General features: G+C 34.9%; 2 protein-coding genes across 2 annotated transcripts; one reads left to right on the top strand and one right to left on the bottom strand.

Annotated features, from left to right (window-relative positions):
* Nucleotides 1-7373: 7373 nt before the first annotated feature.
* Nucleotides 7374-8150, top strand: LOC104116442 (uncharacterized). The gene has a single exon (XM_009627294.2). It carries the CDS (start codon nt 7374-7376, stop codon nt 8148-8150), a length of 777 nt encoding a protein of 258 aa, XP_009625589.2.
* Nucleotides 8151-9961: 1811 nt separating this feature from the next.
* On the bottom strand, nt 9962-17409 carry LOC104116435 (7-dehydrocholesterol reductase). The gene is made up of 13 exons (XM_009627287.4): nt 17136-17409; nt 15923-16145; nt 15657-15712; nt 15067-15169; nt 14917-14982; nt 14533-14646; nt 13942-14068; nt 13701-13801; nt 12217-12342; nt 11805-11869; nt 11414-11495; nt 11168-11250; nt 9962-10290 (listed from the first exon to the last, which is right to left on the bottom strand). Exons 1-13 carry the CDS (start codon nt 17225-17227, stop codon nt 10224-10226), a joined length of 1305 nt encoding a protein of 434 aa, XP_009625582.1. The 5' UTR covers nt 17228-17409; the 3' UTR covers nt 9962-10223.
* Nucleotides 17410-17835: the final 426 nt, after the last annotated feature.

The raw sequence follows: 17835 nt of genomic DNA, 5'->3' as shown, positions 1-17835 counted from the left end.
TTTGAAATGAGTAATAAATATTATAGGCATAACATGGAAAAAAATTATCGCGTAAAGTGACAAGTAAAAATAAAAATTTACTCTTAATATACCTGCCAAGTAAAAGTGAAAGGAGAAAATAGTATATAAAACTCAAATAAAGAAGTTATGCCATTGGATTTCTTGCACCTATACCATATGATCATTGAATTTTATATGACAATAAAGTCATGAAACTATTTTTAGTTAATGTAATTAGGTATCTATTATAACAGCGAAATTATAAAACTATTTTTTATTACATTAACATGTGCACTCCACGTAAATCTTTAATTAGCAGACTCTAATTTTTAGAAATTTCCAATCTTTGCCTTCAATTTTGGAAGAAATCTCAAATATGGCAGCTGCATCATGATTGTCACAAAATTAAAATTAGAACATACTGGAAACGGCAAGTTAATTAATCAAGAGTTTTTATGATAATGAATTTATTTTCGTCTTTAGTTAATTACCTATTGAGAAGACAAATGTCCCAAGTAAAATAGGCTCTAATGTCTTTGACCCAGAGTAACAGGCTAAGCAATGAGCTCCAACAGCTAGTGAACCACCTAAGAATGTTGCAATTTCCTCTACTTACTGCTCTTCCAAGTGTTGCTCCTGCAAAAACAACAAAGGTCAATTATTTACAATAAGATATAAGCTACTATAATTAAAAAAGAAATGTGTAGAATTAAAACAAATTATAGTCTAGCAGAATAGAAGAGCTAAAAATCTTCAAGTGAAATGTGTAACGTTGGATTACAATCTCTATATTAGTTAGTTATAGTATTGTCGATCACAAATGATTTAACTTATATAAACTGACACCATAATTTATTTTCACTATCAACATTATTTAGATCATGTTTGGTCAAACGGTCAAAAACTACTTATTTTGAAAAATACTTTTTATCAGAAATGATTTATCCAAAAGTACTTTTGGAAGAAAAAAAAACAGCTTGTATTTGGCTAATTCATTTAAGAAGTACTTTTTGCAACATTTGATAAACAAATTGTGTTTGACCGATCTTTTTAAAAAGTATTTTTGAGTATTAAATTACCAAAAAAGATAGTACCAAAGTCTTATAATTATTTTAACGAGAAATGAACTTAAATATAACTGTACAAATTGTGTGTTATGTCAACAAGAGACCATATTTTTGCTGAGTGAATTTACTCAATTATTGTGGAACAGGTTACTAAAGTAGTTAAATGGGAAGGCATACAATGCTAGAAGCTGGGACCATCACTTACAATGGGCTATGAGAAACTCCAAGGGAAAATCTCAAGCAGCAAAACTATTCAAATTGGTATATGCTGAGTGTGTCTATAGCATCTGGATTGAAAGAAACCAAAGAGTGTTTGAGCATAAGAGCAAAATTTGGGAAAACATAGCAAAAGAAATTGCATACTTGTGTAATGTTAGAGCCCCCACTAGAATCAGGAATATAGTACAACAGTTAATATTCTTGTTTGGTCACTATTTGTTTAGATGTCACAGTGTAAATTTTCCTTGGATAGCTAGCTGTGTTGGATAGGCTATGATTTTGTACAGATATCTTGGTAATGAATAAAATTCCTAATTACCAAAAAAGATATGAACTTAAATATTTACGGCAATAGACTTTTATTATTTTTTGTTTTATTTAATTAAAATCTAAAACATAAAGTAAACATACATATTAAAGATTTAAATCAATATAACATATATAGTTATACCAAAGCATATAATATTATCTAGTATAATTACTTACTGTTTACATGATTTGAATAATTAAAATACATCATTCAGTATGAATTAGAAGTCTATTCCATAAATTACGATGTATTGATAATCCACCAGGAAATAATAAGCAAAGTCACTCACACATGATAACATTTCTCAACAATTTCATCTCTAGTTCTATCACACAACGCCTCCATATTAGTAGAAGACTTGCTTTGCATTTCTAAAGGAATACCAGAAGGCCCATCTCCTTCCTCAATCTCTACAGTAATGTGTTCATTAGCATAATAATTGAATTTTTTATCGGTAAAAGAATGTCGTCGGATGAAATTTTGTATAGCTATGGTAGCTATAACAAGATGATTCTGAGTGTCAAACTTGAAAGATGGCATTGAGAGTAAAATAGAAATAATTTTAAATATATAAAAAATTATTATTTTCATAAAAAAAATTAGTTAGGCATGTTTAAGTTCAAATTCAAAAAGAGTAACTAATTATTAACAAAACATAATGCATAATTTATTTATTTTTAAAATTTAAATTCAAAAAGAAACTAATTATTACCTAACCTACCTAACTTTGTCCTGAATTGCCAAGTGGCCTATTGTGAGGCTGCCACTTGGCTTAATGTGAAGGCTTTTTCTTATTCTTTTAATAATATATAGATATACATTATGTGATGCAATTATAAATTTATTACCTATATGTAGGTAATTTTCACAAATTAGATTTGATAACTATTTTAAAGATTCGGGAATTAACAACCTATAAGAGAATAAATTATAAATGATTATTTGTAAGAAGAGAATTGATAATCCACAGAAGGATGTAGATAATTTGCTTTAGTGTGAAAAAAGAAGAATATAATTTGGAAAGTTACAAGACATTACACAAAGAAAAATCAAAAACAAGAAAATTCAATAAAGAATTTGGAAAGTTACAATATGATTCATGTATATGATATATTTAATTTAAAAGAATGATAAAAATTAGAATTAAAAATAAAATAAAAAACTTAAATTAATATGGAATAATTTGGAAAATATAAATGTATAGTGAGGATAGTTTTGTCTTGAATAAATTAACTTTCTGCTTCTGTTTCTGCTTCTTGGAAGAAGGTAGAATTTTTTGCTTATTCCCCAAAGCAAAAAAATTACTTCTGTTGCTGGCCAAAAGTACTTCTCCATCTTGGCCAAACAACTTCAATTTTTAAAAAATACGTTTTTGGAGAAAAAAGTAATTTTGGCCTCCCAGAAGTTTGGCCAAACATGCTTTTAATATGTTATAAACAAAGATTTATCTGTTTTATTTTCCAAGTTACCAATGTTGTATTTATTACTACAACAGTTACCTATAATAAATTGATAAATATTAATAAAAACTCTCTCTTCTCTCTCGTGCGACCAGTGCACGTTAGCTAACTATACGCCGGAATCGGCCATGGCAAGAGGGCGAGGATGGGGACGAGGATGAGGACGAGGACGAGGACGAGGAAGACCTAAGAAAGTTCCGCTAGTTGCTTTTGGAAGCTCAGTGGGAGCTCGAGTGCAAACAGAAGAAGCTCGACCTAAGATAACAGAAACTACTCCAATTCAGATAGTGGAGGATAAGAGAACCAATACACTGGGATCTGCAACAAATCCAAAAATAGTGGCACAACGACTGCAATTAAGTGGTGAAATAATTCCTAGCTCTGAAGGGGAAAACTCCCAAACTACAAACCCTAGGTCAATTGAGGGACTATCAAGTGCTAATCCTAAGCCAATTATAGGGATGGCATTGACCAAGGAAGCAGAGAATACACAAATGGCAAAGGAAACGGAGATGAGTGCAGCAAAGACTATGCAACAATCACTGGGAGAAAATGCTATAGGAACAACTGGAACAGTGACAGAAGCAGAACAAGACAATCAAAAACGAGCAGAGGATCCAAAGCAGATGGGAACATGGAATAATTTATTTAAAGGTTGGTCAGCTGCTAATGGCATGACCCTTTCATACATCCATCTCCAAATGGTGGATGGTCAACCAGTAGTGCAATTGGAAGAAGAGGAAGTAGCACCAGAGGAAGAGAGGCGGAGATGTGCATTAATAGCTTATATCATTGGTGAGACTCCAGGATATAATGCAATGGGTCGTTACATTGACCAAAATTGGTCTAAAGTTGCTAATCCTGATGTTTATTATCATGAAGAGGGCTATTATATGCTTAAGTTTCATTCCATCACTGATATGCATGCAATCTTCTATGCTGGACCATATACAATAAACAACCAATAATCTTGAAATCTTGGACACTTGAATTTTATTTTAGTAAGGAGTTTCCAACTGACATTCCTCTATGGGTAAAATTTCCTAATCTACCAATGAGTTGTTGGAGTAGTAAGTCATTGAGCAGAATTTACAGTGTCCTAGGCACACCTTTGTATGCTGATGAATGCACTACTAAACAAACAAGGATATCCTATGCTCGTATGCTAATTGAAGTAAATGTGAGTAGAACACTGCCTGAGGAAATCACTGTGATAGACCTAAATGGAAGGAAGTTTCAGCAATAAGTAACATATGATTGGAAGCCTATGTTTTGTGACAAATGCCAGATTGTTGGTCATAGCTGCCAGATAGAGGAAAACCTCCAGTGCCATAACAACAGAGGAGAAGAGATACTAAACCTTTCATTTATGAGTGGAGAACCAAGGGCCCGATAGTACCAGCTGTAGATCAAAATGCAGCATCAGCACAACCTCTCCAGCAGAATAGACAACAAGAGGATCCTAAACAGAAGAGGATAATAACTGAAAATGAACTAAGAACACAAACCTCAGAACAACCAGGAAGTTCAAGAACAAAGGGAACTCAGGTACACCAATCAGCAGAGGTAGGAGGGCATGCTATTACCCAACACACACAGAGAAGAACTAATGCAAGTCCAGCTTTTAACCTCCACAACTTTCCTGAGCTTAGAGCAACACCTTCAAGGCATGGATCAGAACCAAGTAGACAGGGGCATAGTGATAACAAATTCATACTCCTGGATGGGGGTAGGGATCCAAATCTTACTTTATGAAGTGATTATTCTGGAATGTTAGAGGTGTAAATAAGAGATATAAACAAAAGAAATTGAGGAACTATATGAAGAATAATAACATCAAACTGGCTGGACTAGTAGAGACAAGAGTCAAAGAGCACAATGTACAAAAGATCTGACAACATACAATACCAAGATGGGAGAGCATAATGAACTATCAGGATGCAAGAAATGGGAGGATTTGGGTAGGTTGGGACCCAAACTACTATACAGTGCAAATGATCAAAACTGAAGCACAACTAATACACTCCCATGTTAAAAGTAATACATGTACTATGAATTGCTTACTAACTGTTGTATATGGTTATGTTATAATAGAGCAAATGATAGTCTTATGGGAGAACTTGAAAGAGGTGGAACATGGGATAAACATACCATGGTTAGTTACTGGTGACTTCAATGCAGTAATGGCTCCACAAGACATAGTGTTTGGGAATCCAGTGACCTATGCAGAGACTAAAGACTATGCCGATTGAATACAAGGCTTAATGCTCAATGAACTTCAATGGAAAGGTGATTACAATACATGGACTAATAAGCAAAGTGGCACTGATAGAATCTATAGTAGAATAGATAGAGCATTTGGGAATCATGAGTGGATGATGCAATAGGGGCACTTAATTGTAGAATATGAGGTTCCACTCATATCAGACCACTCTCCAATGGTATTAACAATGGCTCATCAAAAACAGAACATTAAGATACCATTCAGATTTGTAATGTATGATCTAAGATGACATATTCTTACCACTGGTAGAACAAATATGGAGGAATAATATGGATGACAATAAGATGAAGGATATATGGCTAAAGCTAAAAGTTTTGAGGCCTCTTTTAAAGAAGCTGAACAATGAGGAGTTCAAATACATATCACAAAAGATTGAAAAGACTAGAGCTGAATTGATCAATACTCAGAAACAAATCAGTAACAAATGTTCTGATGAACTAGTGGAAATGGAGAGGCAGCAGCTACACAACTTGGAGAAATAGTCTATGATTGAGGAGCAAGCAATGCAGCAGAAATCCAAGGCACATTGGATAAGGTTAGGGGATTCTAATACAAAATATTTCACAATTATTGTCAAATAAAGGGCACAAAGAAAGCAGATTAATGAGTTAACTTTAATATTTGGCACTAAACTCACAGACTCTCAAAGCATCAAAGAAGAGATTGTAGATTTCTACAAAGGTCTTATGGGATCTGCAGCAAAAATACTACCAACAATCAACAAGCACACCATGAGGAAAGGCCCTACCTTGTCACATCAATAAAAATTGGACCTATGTACAGAGGTCACTGAACAAGAGGTATTCAAAGCATTGAACTCAATAGGAGATGAGAAGTTCCCAGGTGTAGATGGTTTTAACTCTTATTTCTTCAAAAGAATCCTAGCAAGTAGTGAAGGGAGATGTAGTGGTAGCAGTCAAGGAATTCTTCAATACTGGAAAAATGTATAAGGCAGTCAACTGTACTGCCATTACATTAGTGCCAAAGATTGCTCAACCTGCCACACTAAAGGAATATAGGCCAATAGCATGTTGTCCTGTTTTATACAAGATTATAGCAAAGATACTGGCATCTAGAATGCAACCAATGATTACTGATATCATCTGTCAAGTACATGCAGGCTTCATACCAGGAAGGAAGATTGCTGATAATATCATAGTGGCTCATGAACTAGTGAAGTCCTACACCAAGAAACAAGTATCACCTAGATACATGATCAAAATTGATCTCCAGAAGGCATATGATTCTGTTGAATGGCCTTTTCTGGAACAGGTCATGTTTGAACTAGGTTTTTCATCCCAATGTATTACTTGGATAATGAAAAGTGTGCATACATTGAACTATACCATTGTGATAAATGGGGAACAAACAGAGCCTTTTAATGCTGCAAGGGGTCTTAGGCAAGGGAATCCAATATCACCTTTTCTCTTTTCTATGGCTATGGAGTACCTTAGTATATGCCTGAATGAACTCAAAGAAGTAAAAGCTTTTAAATATCATTCTAGATGTGCTAAGCTGGGAATCACTCATCTCAGTTTTGCAGATTATCTTTTTATGTTCACTAGAGGAGATCTAGAATCAGTAGCAGCAATGCTTCCTTCATTTCTCTGCAGCCTCTGGCCTTCAAGCTAATATGGGGAAGAGTTTTGTGTATTTTGGAGGGGTTCTACATCAGTAGAAAGAAAATAATACTAGCTAAGCTGGGATTCAACCAAGGAGACCTCCCTTTCAAGTACCTTGGTGTACTATTATCTACAAAGAAACTGAATCTTATCTAGTGGAAGCCACTTGTTGACAAGATTACAACTAGAATCACTTCCTGGACTGCCAAAACACTCTCTTATGCAAGCAGGGTTCAGTTAGTACAATCAGTTATTTTTGGGGTACAATCATATTGGGCTCAATTATTCCTAATACTTGCAAAACTCCTGTCACTTATAGAGGCTTAATGTATGAGATTTGTCTGGTCTGGAACTAATACAATCACAAGGAAAGAACTGGTAGCATGGGAAAGAGTATGCTCTCCAATATCTATGGGAGGATTAAACCTAATCAACATCAAATTGTGGAACAAAGCTAATGTGACAAAAATATGTTGGGACCTAGCTCACAAACAGGACAAGCTATGGATTAGATGGGTGCATACATACTATATAAAAGGAAAACAAATTCAGGAAGCAGACATTCCTCAACAAGCATGTTGGATCATAAGGAAGATAATGGAAGCCAGAGAGGATATGAAGCTAATTCAAAATGATACAGCAATAAAGAAAAGCATCACTAGCCTGGTATATAAACAACTACTACCCAACAATGCTAGAGTGCCTTGGAAATATTTCATGTATAGGAATGATGCTCGACCTAAAGCCAAGATAATTATGTGGCTGGGATTACAAGGTAAATTGATTACCACTGACAGACTCATAAGATGGGGGATGAATGTAGAAGGAAAATGCAGTCTTTGTCAAGCACAAGAGGAAACTAGAGATCATCTGCTAGCAGAATGTGAATATTCCAAGAGACACTGGGAAAAGACTATGCAGTGGATTCAACATCAAAGATGCAAGCATATACAGTGGAAGCACCATCTGGAATGGGCTATCGAAAGTGCGAAAGGAAGATCACCGCAAGCTCAAATATTCAGGATGGCGTATGCAGAATGCCTCTATGCCATATGGATGGAGAGAAACTATAAAATTTTCGAGAAGAAGAGTAGAAATTGGGAAGCAATTGCAAGAGAGACAACAGTGATGTGCCATGTTAGAGCAGCACCACGAGTCCAAACCATCACGCATAGTCTCCAGTTTTAGTAGATAGTTCGTAGTTATGATGTATAGATTTCGTTCTTGGGTGTTTATATAGATAGTTGACTGAGTTAGTCGAGCTATAATTTTGTAATGATTTACACTGGTGATTAATAAAAAAGTTAGTTACCAAAAAAAAAAAAAAAAAAGTTACCTATAATATCTTTTCTTTTACAACGTCAAGTGCATAGGAGTGAAAACTAAAGCCCACACTATTCTTTTTTTTTTCCACTGTTTTTTTTTTAAGTCGATTGATAATAGTAAAAATATAAGCTTACCAATGGAAAATTCGAAGACGACGACAACACTAAAAACTACCCACACTGCAGAAGCACCAAAACCTTCATAGTTAAATTTAGGCTCAAAAATTAAAATAGTAGAACAATGAGATTAGAGTTATGGCAAACCCTACTTTGAGAGAGCGAACAATTATTGGAGGATCTTTTTTCCCTAATTTGCATTGCATACCGTATCGACAACCTTACATTACATATTAGCTTCTTTCCCAAGCTGTTGAACCAAGGCCATGCACTAAGGAAACAACCAGGGGCGTATTTAAGGACGGGTTCACGTGCACCTATATATATATGCTCTCCTCCCTAAATTATGTATAGTAATATTATATTACTATATATATATATATATATATATATATATATATGTGTGTATGTATGTATGTGTGTGTGTGCGCGCGCGCACACCTAAGCTCAAAGAGTCATATAGTGTAACGGTTAAAGGGTGAGGTCAAGGATTTAATTTCCTTGTCCATCTTGCATTTTGATTAAGAACTTTTTTCTTTGTTTTTCTTTCTTTATTTGGTTTATTTCTTAAAATTCCCAAGTCTACTGAAATCCATGTTTTCCTTTTGTAATAACAAAATTAAACCTATAATTTCAATAGTGTAATTGCTTCAATAAGCTAAAGGTTGAACATTAAATTTAAATCCTACATTCATCTATTTATAATGGTGCACACATTCTCTTAAAATTCTGAATCCGTCTCTGAAAGCCGCCACAATAGTCTTCTTGATTTTCAACAGTCATTTTAGGTTGACTTGTTTCTACTTACTATACCTTTGATGAATTAAGATTGGTTGGGACTTATTTATAATCCGAAAGTTTCCTCATATTCTTCAATTTAAACAAAAAGGAAGGAGTCTTGGAGAACATAAAAAGATATTATTATGAAGACAAATACTTCCAATTTTCTTTCCTCCACAAGCTTCTAAGAGCAAGTTTATGTAGTTTTCATTGGGAAACACACACATGGAACATGGATGCAAGTTTCATTGAGTCTGACCCTAAAATTATACGACAGTATTTAAAACATATTTTCCATGTCTAGAACATGGATGATGAATGCAAGATCTATTTTCTTTATTTATCTCATATTTGAGTATACATTATTTTAACTACCTTCTTAAAAGTATTTTTATTTTAAATTATTAGCAATTGATAAGTTTAAATTCTTTTTTGATTTTTTTAATTATATTAAAGTACTTACTTTTACTCACATATGATAAAAAGCTCAATACTAGATAAGAAAAACTGTTGTAACATAGGCTTAAGGTACTACTGGGACAAATCTTTATCTAATTTAAAACCAAATACAAGTTGTAAATTTACACGCCGTACAATCAAATTTTACTACGGACCAAACATGTGATTATCATACACCAAATTGCAATTCATGTGTTCTAATACTTGTCTGCGAACCAAACGATCCTTCCAATTACTTGAATATGGAGATGCTATTTTTTTTTCTTAAACGAAAAGTATAAAAAAAATGCTTGGGAATTGGGATCTTAGGCAAAATGCTTGACTGAATGCACATTTTCTTAATGGTGTTTCTCTTGTCAGAACAACCATAATAAAAGGGATGTTGGTACAACTATAAGTACTTCATAGAAAACAAAATACTCTCAGTAGTTTAAATACTACAACTGAAATACTAGCAGCAATAATTAAAGACCTAGAATGAGTATCTGGGAAAAGGGAGGGGAAAATCTATGCTCTGGGACAACCACCCTTTCAAGGTTCATCAGTTGAAGATAACATTCTTGGCAAACCAAAAACCCCACTAGTAAATTCCGGGTATGACCCGGTAAGGCACCTTTTCACAATACAATTTCCAGTATTTGCCATACCTGCAAAGAAGCAAGGCTCTGTCAAACCTTCACCCCTCACTAGATTTCATACGCAAATTGACAAGAATAATGAGCATACTAATAATGTGGGAATACAATGGGTATGTTGTTGTAATGAGCACACTAATAATAGCTGTCTAAACATTTCAACGGGTAGAGATCATAAGAAACCTCCAGTTGTTTCTTAACATTAGGGGCAAAATGCTTGCACTTAAAAATTTCATCACTTTTAGTACGATCTAACTTCACACCTTGAGGGTGTGCTGCTTATACATCTTATCGACACACCAACCCGATCTTAAAACTAACATTCTTTATGAGGGGCTTGACAACAAAACCTCCTCAGATAAATGTGTCCCTGATAACCCCTTCCGTTCTATGTTGCTCGGATCCTCCAATAAGTATATAATTTTTGGAGGATCCAACATGAGTGCAGCATTTTTGGAGGACCCTTGCAACATAGCTTCCGAGAACAACTCTCTGGATCTCCAGATTGTAGGACATTATTTCTTAAGCAGGATTGGACTACCGTCATTTCCGTGAACCCAAAAAAAGGGTATCGTCATTTCCTTTACTAAAAAATGAAAATGGAGTTTCATGGAAAATTTAAAAAGCCCTTTGCTATCTCTGGCTAATGGAGCTGTCTCTTTCGTTGCTTATATCCTAATTCGAAGCATTCTGCACAGTTTCTATACCTAAAGAGGTCAAGAAAAGCAAGTGGCAGCAAAAGAGAGAGTGCTTAAATTCTCAAGTTTAAAAATAATCAAATATGTACTTTTTTTGCGCACCAGGTTCTTTATGTATTGAATCGCATAAATTCAAGCTTTTGTAAAGAGCGAGAATACTAAAGAACCCAAGCCAAGGTTGAGTTGCTTACTTTGACTTGCATCGGTCGTCATCCCTTTTGGCTCGATCGAAAAGGAGGATCGTCAGATAGATTACATAGAAGTAGGGAATGAACTGCAAGGTGGAGGAAAAGTTATGAAGGAGAAATGGTTGGTTAGATTCCCGACACCTTAAGTGGGCAGTGCGAAATTGGAAGCGACGATGCAAAATATTTTTAAATTTTCTTCTTGATAGGTACAGAGATGAATTCTGTCTATTTGTGCAAGTGAACACTTACATGGTTGAAAAGAGCTGGTACACTCCAGAAAAATGAAGCTAGTATTTCTGGAACGTAATGGAAGTGCCGAGCTAAGCCCCACCTGCAAAATGTTTGGCGTGAATATTCAGCATTGCATCTCAAGAGCCTTAAGAGAAATCCAGTACTCTCGGTGTTTTCAGAAATAGTTAAAGAACACATAAGAACAAAATGGTAAAATTGTTCTTTTAACCACATGCTATTTGTAGCTCATTTAACACTCCTTGAAAGTGCAATTGGATACAGCTTTATAACAAAACAATTGGTGGTTCAATTGACTACAGCTTGTGAAAAAAAAAAAGAAAATTGGTGGCAGAAAGGAGAATAATTATTTGGTCCTACAAAGTTAACAAGTAAAAAGAAAGGAACTGACCATCCAGATGTCAGGAGAAGGCTGGTTTTAGTCTCACCAGTGGTAGTAGTGTATGAGGCAACAATCTACAGTAAAACAGAAACCAAATCAGAAATATTGCAAAGGGGTAAGAGAATTCTAAAATATTTTGACTGGACATGGAGCTTAAAATGTCATGTTGACACATATATTATATTAGTGGTAGTGGCAGTAAATATTAGTAAAAATGATAGAAAAAGTGGTTTGATAAAGAAAATATAACATTAAAGTTTAAAATTTGAATAGATATATCAATTTGAGTTCTTGAAAATTGTGAAAGATTTATAGGATGATACCATCAATAGATGGTGTCAAACACTTGGGATGTCACAAAAATAAAAAGTGTCATATAAGTTGGGACGCAAGGAGTAAATTGCAGATGCTGTCCTCCAACCTTTGATGGAGCCTTTCCCCAGACAAGGCATTTGCCATTTGTTCTACGAAACTCTTGCCTCTGTCTGTCACAATCATAGTTTATGTATACGCAGAGAACACCAGCTACGAGAATATAAATTGCAAGCTGCGGAAAAAAAAAAAAAGACTCAGGGACAAGCACAGAGCTAACAAAGTAGGGATGGTGAAAGAAGCAAGTATACTTGTACTTTTTGTTTATATTTTTTGTTAACCATACTGCTTGAAGAATAAACTATACTTATATTTTAGCTTATTCAGAAATCTATAATGCTATTAGAATATAATGCATACTCTCTTGACAATTCACATTATACTATGCGTATTTTCTTTCTGTAGGTTGGTATAATGCAAGCAATGTTCCACTGCAAATATCCCTCCACCACAAGGTGGAACCCTCAGTGACAGAAAAAGGAATATCCTATCTTTCTATGCCTCATTAGACATATCTTGAATGGGCTTCGTTTTTTTAGCAGACAGTGAATAAATCAATATTACACATACAAGACTGAAAAGCTAAATAAATAATTCCAAGTGAAATGACAAACTGCAAGCATCAACATATGGTGTAATAACCCCACACTAGGCAAGAGTTGAACCTCTGAGGCTGTGACCTTTTGCCAAAGGTTACAGGTCTCTGTTTTCCAATTAGAGTTGCACCAATAGTGGGTTGCTCATCATATCTTATAGCAGCTCTATTCTGAATCAGAATTTTGAGAAGCCATTCCAGTAAGTTTTGTCAAGATAAAATGAGAAATATTTTAGTATAGCAAGCAACATTTTTCACTTCCCCCATCTTGAAATTGTTTAAAGCCACCGACTTCAAAGTTCCGACTTCATCTCTAGCAAAATTTGAAGTCATCTATTTTGCTTGGATTATTATGTTAATTGCAAGTACGTATGAAACATACCTCATGCTCTTTTTAGGTTGAACAAGTTGCTACTCTCCTATGTGTTTCAAGTCTATTATGTTAACCAAAGCTCACTCACATGGATTGAGTGGGTCTGAGATTAAATCTTTTTTTTTATCCACTCTTTGAATGCAAAGGACAAGGCAAAGAAAACTAAATATTCTTGTCCCTGACATGAAAAGGAAGATGCGCTTTTGTTTCATATCAAAGAACTCATTCTATGTTTTTATTCAATTACATACGAAATTTGCTTACATATAAATCTTAAGAATTAAGTTAATTATTTTGTTCAGCATGTTCATTGCCTACACATTAATTTTGCAATAAAGTTAACTATTGTTCAGTATGTTAGCAGAAAATATTCCCCCATCACCGTAAGCTATCCACCATCTTTAAGATATATACCAGTATCCAGTGGATGAAAAAGTGTAACAGATTGTTCACCAGAATCTGTTCTTATAAATGATATTCTTAGTATAGAAGATACTATGTCAAAACCTTAGGTACAAATGAATCAGAAGTAATATCCAGTGGACAATGAATTAGCATAAAGTACCTGAAGTCCAAGATTTACAGGTTGTTTGACAAGGTACATGCCAGGAGAAGTATATATACATGGAAGCCATACTAAGCATCCCCAGCATATGTAAAAGCCGGCTGCCAAAACAAAATTAAGATACAGAAAATATTATATCTCGCATAGGAAATAAGAAGCACTGTAGCACAGGAGAGCAAAGGCAAGGCACTAAAAATGACAATCAAACAAACAAGACAAATAATATAAAGCATGTACAAACCTCGGTCATGTGCAATATCCATGGTGTTCCAGTACCCTGCTTCCCACCAAAAGAATTTCGTGACATACACCAATGTCAATATGGTATTTACAAGCATGGAATCGGAGAGACTTCCATATTCTTCATACTGCCAAATTGAAAAGCATATGTTTAAGAATGCTGTGAACTTTCAAACTCCAAAAATTGGAATTGGATGTTAATCAAACAGGTCCTTATATTGACAATAGCAGAATAATGTTTGGGGCTGCAGATGAAAGAACAAGTACAAAAGGGAAGACCGCTGAACTGTGGGGACCCCCAAAATACAAACAAGAAAGTACTTCATAATGCCTCCCTCCCTTTCTCTCCTGAATGTACTAGTACAGAAGGGGAAAAAAAGGAATTTATCTTGGAAGGCCTATTGCATTTCTAAGTCATTTAACAGAAGGCATGTGAATTTATCCTTTCTTGATAGCCTGAATAACAAAACCAAATTACTAGCCATCAACAGTGACAAAGGGCTAGCAACAATAACCAAATTTGAAGGTCTGGAACTGAAAAATATAGAATATCCTTCATTCTCACTTTCGGGGACTTCCTCGGAACATTTACCTGCTTTATACAGTAGGTAATAGGGAGAACTCCCCAAGAAATCATGCCAAATCTGCAGTTTGTGAAGACCTTGATATCAAAGTGTTTGCCAATGCGAGGATATAGCTCCATCCCCTAAAAGAGTAAAAGAAGTAAATCCCTAGGTTAAAACATATGAGATCACTTAAAACTTAAAAGGAATATTGCACAATGCAAGTACAAGATTAGAAACAGATTTTTCTAATATAACTGGTTCTCTAGTATCAGCAATTTCATTTTTCATAGAGAAAACAAAAGGCAGACTAAAGTAGTCTTCATGCACGCTTTTGACACCAGGTTGTTTGACTTGTCAAAAAAGAAAACATGAAGAGTCTTCATGCATCTTATATTGCGAAAGATGCTTACCCAATAGAAGTCGATTATTATGTTCCCTGATGAACCGTGATCAGTGGAAGATGGCGCGACATGACCCTTGTATATGTCAACATCATGTATCAGAGAGGTATATGTATAAAGAATATCACATTGTTACTGAGGATTCTTTTGTATGCTTACTTTTATGTATAAGAAGAGACAGAAGATTAAGCTTCCAAAATTTAGTGTAGAGAGAATCTCCCCCAGATGATCATACACAATTGTAGGATTGAATATTCCAAACCTGACAAACAGGAGGGAAAAGTATAAATAAGGACCAGAGGCTGATTATTTTTCTAGATATAATGATTTGAGAAGCACTAGTGTCACAGATAATAGTCAAGATGACAGTCAATCATGAATAATCAAATAAGTACTAACTCTGAATACCACACAAGAATATAAACAGTTTTCTTACAAAATTATAATGATCAGCCTTCACAAAAAGGGGGGACAGGAGAAGCTTCACATTTATCAGACACCCAATTATAGTGAAGTTGCATATTCACAACTATAGTAATATACTCAAGAATTGATATTTTAACTAAACAAACTAAGAAATCGGGCCAATACCCAAATTTATTCTGTGGGAAATCATAACACTTTCCCATGCAATGCTGCTACTTTCGAAGAGAACAAGTATCATTTACGAAAACAGCATTCTATAGAGTCAAAGTTAGAGAATTCTAAAGTTTTAAAAATGCCAACAGCATTTGAATGGAACTTCTTACCACCAAAGACTGACATACGTAATTAGTGTCACTATATATGCTGCCATGCCATTTGCCTGCAATAAGCACAGAAAAAACTTTGAAATTTGTAGTGTATTAACTGCAAAATAATTGCAGAAATGTGCTTCACCATGTCAGGAAAACAAATTTTAGAGAAGTAAATAGCCACACAAGCATTTGCAATTCAAGATGCACAATAGACACACATAAATTCACAAAATAAGCAGATCACAGAGAAAATGTTCAGAAGAATTATCGTCAATTACCTTATAGACAGGCCTGTGTCCAGTTGGAGATAACGGCCCTTGGACCGTTTTACCCGGCAACAAAAGCTGAAGTGCGGCCTCGAATAGAGCATAGCAAATTATTATTTTTCCCGCAACTGCACTGGGTCTTGGCCAAATATCAATGAGTCCTTGCAGACCATTCTCCCTTAGGTAATTAAATGTTTGCAATACAGACCCATCAGCATGAACATTTGTATACCACCTGCATGTAACTCATCGAGTTTCCAAAATTAGATTAATACTTCATGTCCTCGTTAAGAGAGTACAACATAATAAGATAAATCACCATGGTGAAACATTCAAAAACTTCACGTCATCTAGATCCATTTCTCAACCTTCCTTCTCACACCAATTTTACTCCTTTCACATGCCTAAATACATAGCTTTTGTGTATACCTGGAATCTTTATCACTTCCAAGTTTCATTATTGTTCTCTTCCTTCTATCTAGGCAAACTAACAATGGTCTCTGCAAAGAAAGCATTGAACCATAGACAAAAAATAGTGATTCTGTTACCCACCCGAGCAGTGGCGAAGCCACATGGTCACAAGTCGTTGAAAAATTGCACTGTGTATATAGGTAAAATATTACGTTTTAGAGTTATATAACACATATTGAACACCCTTTGTCGGAAATGTTTTTTCACTATTTTCAAATTTGAATACCTTGGGAAAATTACTAGCTTCGCCACTGCACCCGAGGGTGTGACGTAACTGGTCATGATGTGGGATGAAAACCATAGCAACAAGGGTTAAAATCACGGTAGAGGCAAAAACGCTAGGTTATTCTTCTTATTTGCCTAAGCCTTAGTGCACAGAGTTAGCCGGCACCTGTGCTGGTGCAAAGTAGCACATATCGGGGAATAATAAAGGTGCACACAAGGTGGTTTGAACACAACATTATTAAAAGAAACTGCCTTTTAACCCTTTAAAAAAGATCTCTTACCCTACTGATAAGCTTTTTCTTTTCCTTTATTTTTGTCCCCAAACCAAATCACAGAAAAGTAAAACACTAAACATTTAGTTATCTGATTCAGCTAAAAAGGGACATTGACAAATGAAATTAATTCAATTTTATGAAGTTAATTCAAAAGGTCCAATCTTGATTCGCAGTTCCATAGTACATAGATAATTCTAAGATCTGGTGCGATAAATAGACGTAATGAATGGGAGTTGGGAGTAAGAGGAACTTACATGAGAATAACAAAAGGGGGTGCTAAAGTGAGAAGAGCGATCATTGACAGGTAAGTGACTAAAGGCGGGTGCACCAACTGACTCTCCGCCATTCTTCTCCCTCTCTCTGCGCTGCACAATTTCTGGGGTTTGTAACTTCACTACACTGAAGTCTCCGCTTGACTATAAATCTACACACACATACACAGTGGAGGGGGCGATGAGAATCTGACAATAGTGGGGTTTTGGTGGTGAGTGTGTGTCAGCTATTGACGCGCTTGTCCAGTTCCCCTCTGATTCTTTTTGAAAAAACTATAAATAAAATTCAATTGATTCACCGGTCCACGTGAGTAGGGTGGCTATAATACCGGTCCAACGAAAAAAACCATTTGATGTTTGGTTTTGGTGACTTGATTTTTTGACTAACCGAAAAAATCGAAATTTTTATATGGGTTCTGGGCCTTTGGCTCTAGGCTATTCTAATTCTTTAAGTCATAGGTAAACCTAGTAAATTTCTCAAATATAAATAAGACTTAAACCTAAAGCATTCGCCTTTTGTAGGCTAGAGTATATTTTTTGTAGGTTCAATAGCATTTATTCAATTATTTAATTGTCAAAAATTAAATTTTTTTTTATTGAAAAATAGGAATTTAAGGTGATGGGGTAATGATAGTCACAAATATTTTATATGTGGTTATAGTTAATATGGATAACTTTATAT

This window comes from Nicotiana tomentosiformis, chromosome 6 (assembly GCF_000390325.3).
Source record: "Nicotiana tomentosiformis chromosome 6, ASM39032v3, whole genome shotgun sequence".
NCBI classification, from domain to species: Eukaryota; Viridiplantae; Streptophyta; class Magnoliopsida; order Solanales; family Solanaceae; genus Nicotiana; species Nicotiana tomentosiformis.
The sequence above is the reverse complement of the archived record's forward strand: the minus strand, read 5'-3'. Positions and strand labels throughout refer to the sequence as shown.

What these genes read in the sequence shown, in the direction of transcription:
- LOC104116442 (XM_009627294.2), top strand. Translation starts at nt 7,374, where the DNA reads ATGGGAGGATTAAACCTAATCAACATCAAATTGTGGAACAAAGCTAAT.
- LOC104116435 (XM_009627287.4), bottom strand. Translation starts at nt 17,227, where the DNA reads ATGGCGGAGAGTCAGTTGGTGCACCCGCCTTTAGTCACTTACCTGTCA. An exon ending in GTCTCTTCTTATACATAAAA is followed by an intron (nt 14,983 to 15,066) that starts GTAAGCATACAA and finishes GACATATACAAG; the next exon opens with GGTCATGTCGCGCCATCTTC. An exon ending in CTGTAAATCTTGGACTTCAG is followed by an intron (nt 12,343 to 13,700) that starts GTACTTTATGCT and finishes TTTTTTCCGCAG; the next exon opens with CTTGCAATTTATATTCTCGT.